This window comes from Asparagus officinalis, chromosome 5, assembly GCF_001876935.1.
Source record: "Asparagus officinalis chromosome 5, Aspof.V1, whole genome shotgun sequence".
Classification (NCBI taxonomy): domain Eukaryota; kingdom Viridiplantae; phylum Streptophyta; class Magnoliopsida; order Asparagales; family Asparagaceae; genus Asparagus; species Asparagus officinalis.
Window position 1 is genome coordinate 46,152,273 of NC_033798.1, and position 5,841 is coordinate 46,158,113.

At 49.0% G+C, this 5,841-nt stretch overlaps 1 protein-coding gene across 1 annotated transcript; it reads left to right on the forward strand.

Annotated features, from left to right (window-relative positions):
* LOC109841788 lies at positions 1,447–3,641 on the forward strand. Its single transcript, XM_020410728.1, has 3 exons — positions 1,447–1,550; positions 1,872–2,425; positions 3,558–3,641. Exons 1-3 carry the CDS (start codon positions 1,448–1,450, stop codon positions 3,639–3,641), a joined length of 741 nt encoding a protein of 246 aa, XP_020266317.1. The 5' UTR covers position 1,447.

Here is a 5,841-nt window from a genome sequence, read left to right on the forward strand (position 1 = left end):
TCGCAACGCGTTGACTGGCGTTGACCTAGGGTTACGCGTTGACCGGCGTTGACCCTTAGGGTTTCGTGCATCGAATGTTGATTGGTGTTGATTTTCATCAAAACATCCAATAATCGACGAAAACGGGCGTATCCGGGTCCAAAACAGGCATATAGGACGAAACGGGACTCAAAACACCCGGGGGTGTCTCGCCTTTGGCCGAGACACCTTGGGGTGTCTCGGCCAAGGCCGAGACACCTTGGGGTGTCTCGGCCAAGGCCGAGACACCTTGGGGTGTCTCGGCCAAGGCCGAGACACCCTAGGGTGTCTCGGTTCTAGGGCCGAGACACCCCCCCCTCTTGCTTCTTTTCTTTTGTCTTTTTCCCTTTTTTGCTTTGTTTCTTTTTCCTTTTGTTTTGGTCCATTACTTCTTTTGTTTTCCCCCCTTCTTTTCAAAATTCAAAAGAGAGTTCCCTCTCTTACTTAGCTCAAAACCGAACCCCCTCCCCTCTATTTCGGTTTTGAGGTTCTTCTTCCCCAAACTTCTTTCCTCCATTGAAGAACCCATCAATCTTTAAGCAATCTTGGATTTTAGCGGATACCCATTGGCCGGAAGCTTGCATTCCCCAAATAGGGTTCTCTCCTCCATCTTCAAGCTCAAAGAAAATCTCCTTTGATTTGGTAAGCTTCCTTTCACAATCCTTTTATTTTCTTGTAAAGGTTGCATTTTTAGGCTTGTAGTAGGCTAGGGGTTGTGTATGCACCATACTTTGGGGTTCTTTGTGCAAAAGAGGTGAAATGGCCGAATTTTGGGGGGCTTATTTGCAAAATAGGGGCTGAAATTCGTGGGGTTTTATTTGCAAAAGTGGGACTGAAATTTGGGTATTGAGTTTATGTCCACTTGGTGAAGGGATGTGGGGGGTGCTTTATGCAATAGGATTAAGGAGTTGTTTGAGGGGTTTATTTGCAAAACAGCCCCTAAACGTTTTGGAGGGGCTTATTTGCAAAAAGGGCTGTGAAATTGAGGCTGAAATCCAAGGGGTCTAAACCCCAAGCCCCTGATCAAATTTTGATAAATGCATGTGGAGACCAAATGCAAAATTTGTAGAGGGGCTTTTATGCAAGATTGGCTAAATTCTGCAAAAAGGGTTTATTTGCAAAATTTAACCAAAATGGTGGGGTACCGGGGGTGCTAAATGATCGGATATGACGATCATGACCCGAACCGGGTGTGTCCTTGACCTGAATTTTGGCCTTGAACACGGAGGGTATTTTGGGTATTTCACCAAAATTCACCGCGAAAATGACAATCATTGTTTCGCATGCACGAAATTTGTAGGTTTAACTAGACTTCAATTATGAAATCCTATTTATGTATAGGATTTTAATTAAAGTTCTCAATTTCCCTTTTAAATTTCGTGTATTCATATTTTAGATTGTACCTGACTTGTTGCTTTGCAGATTGGCAATGTCTCCGCGTCGATCTCGTCCCCGGAGGAGTCGTTCTCGTTCACAGCATAGTGAGGAGGAGGTTCCTACGACATCCTCTTCCGCGGCCTCATTCTTCGGGGGTGAGAATTTATGCCGATTTTTCTTTTTTTGCATCCCTGATTGACCTCTTTGCGGGTCATGAAGGAAGAACCGATACCTCTCTCGCGGAGGGTAAGGTTTCAGACTTGTTTTGCTTAGCCAATTCAAGTCTTCGGTATATTGGGGCGATTTTGTGTCGTCCTACGCCTTATAGGTCGGTGTATGTCACCACGTTATTCACGTGATGATGCATACCGTTCTTCCGGTGTAGGACGCTCAAAATCGTCTCTCCAATTATTCCGTGAATGAGTCTATCATTCTTCTTATGAATTTTCTGACTCCACCCTTGTGCGTTATTGCAGTGGAATTCCCCTCGGGTAGTCTTCCTCCTCACGCCAACACCGGTTGTAGTCGGGGGGTCTTCTCTTCGGCTTCCCTTAGACAGGCTGTTAGCCCACTTCCTCGATTCGATAGAGGTCGCTCAGATGAATCTTGTCGCTTAGTACGGGAAGGAGGGCGCCACTGCTTGCGCCAGCTTATCACAGACGCCACCTTTACCGCTGATTCTACTTCCACTCAGGCTTTACAGAAGCCGAGCTTCTTGTTCGGGGATCATGTTGAGGACCCCGCTATATTGACTCTTGAAGAGGAGCACTGGCTGACTTTTGATGGTGGAGCTTGTTTGTACATCCCTTCGATTCCACGCCAATATTCCTTCAGTCACTTGAAGGGGCAGGCCGTGGACAGGCAGATGTCTTGGCCTCTTACTGAAGATGCTGAGCGGGTTCAGTGCGGATATGTCACTCACCACAAGACCCCCGGCTCTAACGGGTATCCTGACGTTCGTGGTCTTCGACCCGGGATTATGGGTCTTGACACTGCACCCCCAGGCGAGGTGTCAGCAGCTGCCTCTACTGTGAGTAATCGTCTGGCTCTTTTGGGGAGACGGTTATCTTCAGTAGAGTTCAGATGCTATGGCTGGGCTTCCTCACTAGCCAAAGGGTGGTGGGCTCGCATGACTGATTTCGTCTTGGCGCGCTGGGAGAGGGATCTGAAGAGCAGTGGGTTGTACGTGCCCATACGAGCTACTATGTACGGAATCCCAGTCAGCTGTCGCCATTTCTTGGCTTTGCTGGAGACCTACATGCCTGACAGCAACACTTTTCTGACCAGTGGTGGTGAGCTAGGGCTAGCTTTGCATGAGATGCATTATGTTTCGGGTCTTCCGATGGGAGATTGTCCGTATCAGGAGTATTTCCCCTCGAACCAACAGCTGGAGTGTATGAAGAAAGATACTCCCGACATGTATGACACTCTCTGGGATCTTACCTGTCATTATCACACCTCCTTGGTTCAGACTTCTCCTCAAGCGAAGAGGAAGAGGCAGGTCAGTTTGAAGCAGTTTGCCTGCTATTTGTTCCAGAACTTGGAGGGTAACTCCGACGAGTCTGTTCATGAGCTAGATATATTGTCCCCTTCTGCGGTTAATGAGTTGCTGGAGAAGACTGAGGCTCAATCTTACACTATTGCCAGTGCTGAGGGAACTTTTCCCGCGGGGACCAAGTTTCGCTCTTTTCTCCGCCGTGCCCAGAAGTCCATTGGGCCCCGGACTCTATTAGCAGGCTATCTCGCCCTTTGGTTGAAGAAGTGTGTCGTCCCGCATCAGTCTTCAGACGCTCTACCCATCGAGGTGCTCTTCCCTGCAGTTCAGCTAGCCTACGGGAGAGAGCTTTCCCTGCTCCCAGCAATGGTTGCTAGCATCCATTGCGGGCTCAGGGGTCTGGTCAGTAGTTTCACACATATGGGCTCTGCACCATCAGCTGAGCTTGTTTGTCCGAAGGTTGAGCTCCCTTATGCATATCTGATGGCGTGGTTCGTTCTTCACCGTCCTGACTTGATGTCAGCGCCCAGTGTTGTTGACATCCCCGTCCCCTTCATACAGCTGTTGGAGAAGAGCAGATGGCTCGGGAACAAGTTTAGTGATGTGCAGCAAGAGCTTCGAGTCCGCAAGAGTTGGGAATTCTTTAAGTGTTTCCCTCATTTTTCAGGTCGCTATGGCGATGCGCTGGTTGATGAGGAGAAACCCAGAAGCGATCGGACTATTCTCGATGCTGGTTGTTTCCGGTGGCTAGTGAACATCCGTGTTGGATATCTTGTCCTCCGGGTGAAGAACCAGTGCTACATAGAGCCTTATCTCCCTTGCCGCTTTGCTCGCCAGTTCGGTTACGACCAACTGTATGTTGGGAATCCGAGCCGTAGCCTTCAGGTTGAGGGAGGATTGATTGATGGCGTACGAGCGTGGCTATGGACGATGGTGGGATGTACTGGAGCTCGCTTTGCTCTTCCTTCGTATAGGCGTAAGCCACTGATCACTTTCCTCAGCTGCAAGTGGTTGCTTTCTGCCTATGAGTCCATCAGCGTGAAGAGCCTCTCAGAGTTGCAGTCCGAGTATGCGGTCCGGGCTGCTATGATGGCGATTCGCAAGGCTGAGCTTGCTCGGAAGCGGAAAAAAGGGCATGCCAAATCTCTTCTCACAGACGAAGAAGAGCTCCTCCCTACGGATGATGATGATGAGACCTCCGAGGAAGAGTGTGTGGATGCAGATACCGGCAGAGGGGATCTCGATACCGGTTTGTCCTGTCTCTTTTAATTTTCCTTTTCCATAAATGACAGCTCTTTTTCATTGAAATGGCTATTGTCATTTTAGGTAGGACAGCCGGTGATCATGAGCCCTCAGCTCCTACACACGTTGAAACGTGTGATAGGCCTACGCATGTTTGACCCGTTGGCCCTCGGAGGGTTGGTGCCCTGAAGAGGAAGAAGACCGCCCATAAGCCCCATGACGGTCAGCGTCCCTATGGAGTGGACTTAGGGAGCACCGCCGATGGAGGGGGAGGTAACATTCAATTGCTCTTGCTTCAAGGTTGTTTACCTTTTGGGGATTTGTGACCATGTTTTGTGCTCCAGGTTTCTTCGAAGAGGGCGAACTCCCACCGGGTTCGGCGTCCCCTGGTGTTGACAATATGGATTGCTTTGTGCAACAAATGTGCGATGCTCTTCACGACGGGTCCTTGGGCATCGATCTAAACATCGACCTTGAGCAGATGAATAATGTTGAGCCCGCAGTCCCTTATTCAGGTATATCCACATTCAATGTCATTTTCCTCAAGCATGGGGAAGGAAGACTTCCCGTTTTTGCTGAAAGTATCTCCTCGAGCTTTCCTCATCTTTCAACACTCAGGTTACCCTGCAGATGTTGTGATGGAGGGGCCAAGCTTCTCGAAGCCGGATGCCGGCTTATTAGCTGACATGTTGGCTGAGCAGACTTCCAGAGGGACCGAGAGACCATTCTTTGGGAATGATTCATCTATCGGTACATATCTGATTCTTCTCCTCTTGCCCGATCTTTTATTTGACTAATGAATAATTGATTATCGCAGCGTCAACCATTGGAGTTAGCCCGGTATCTATCCCTGGCATATCCAGTTTGCCTCAGAGTGACGGGCTTGCAGGTATGCATACGATTTAGGGATATCGTACTTTCTTATGTTCATCCGTCTTTTGACTAATATATGAGTGCAATCATAGGACCAGCCACTAGGACCGATTCTCATATGACTCCTGGCATCCCTCAAATGCCTACGGATGAAGGATCTACAGGTATGCAGATGACCGTACTATCCCAATCCTTCTTATTCGTCTAAATTTTCATTTTGACTAATAAGAGAGTGCCATCATAGGACCAGCCGTTTGGGCCGATACTCTTATGACTCTTGGCATCCCGGCTGTACCTGAGGACGGGGGGATTGCAGGTATGCATACGATTTTCTTGTCCCGATTCTCCTTACTTATCCAAATTTCCATTTGGTTAACATAGGAGTGTCATTGTAGGACCAGGCGTTGAGCCTGATACTGCTACAGTCCCCGGGGTTGAAAGTCTTCATAGCAGTGGTGCCTCCCCGTCTTTGCCGAGTGGTGCGAGCAATCCGCCTGCAGGGGCTGACGTACCCTCTTCTGCTGCTATCCCAGAGCCTGTCGGACCTCAACCCGAGGGGACGTCTGTTGGTGTCGGTATGTTCAGAACTTGCCTTTTGACTTTCCTTTTCATACTCGATAATCCACTGAGCTTCTATGTTTCTGCTTGTAGGATCTCGATCTTCCTTATATGAGCGTGTCCGTAACCTTTTGGTCGATACCGATCCTGATAGAGAGGCTTTCCGTACGGACCTCAGTTTCTTCACCGCCTTCTATAATGGCTTGATAGAGAAGCTTCTTCACCGAGGAGGCGGCTTTGATCAGTTCCGGCGTTCCTTCTCTCGCCATATGACAATG

Excerpts from the sequence above, each read along its gene's own strand:
- LOC109841788 (XM_020410728.1), top strand. The coding sequence starts at position 1,448 with ATGTCTCCGCGTCGATCTCGTCCCCGGAGGAGTCGTTCTCGTTCACAG. Across the intron at positions 1,551-1,871 it reads CGCGGCCTCATTCTTCGGGG|TGGAATTCCCCTCGGGTAGT; the intron begins GTGAGAATTTAT and ends GCGTTATTGCAG. Across the intron at positions 2,426-3,557 it reads TGTCAGCAGCTGCCTCTACT|GTCGCTATGGCGATGCGCTG; the intron begins GTGAGTAATCGT and ends CTCATTTTTCAG.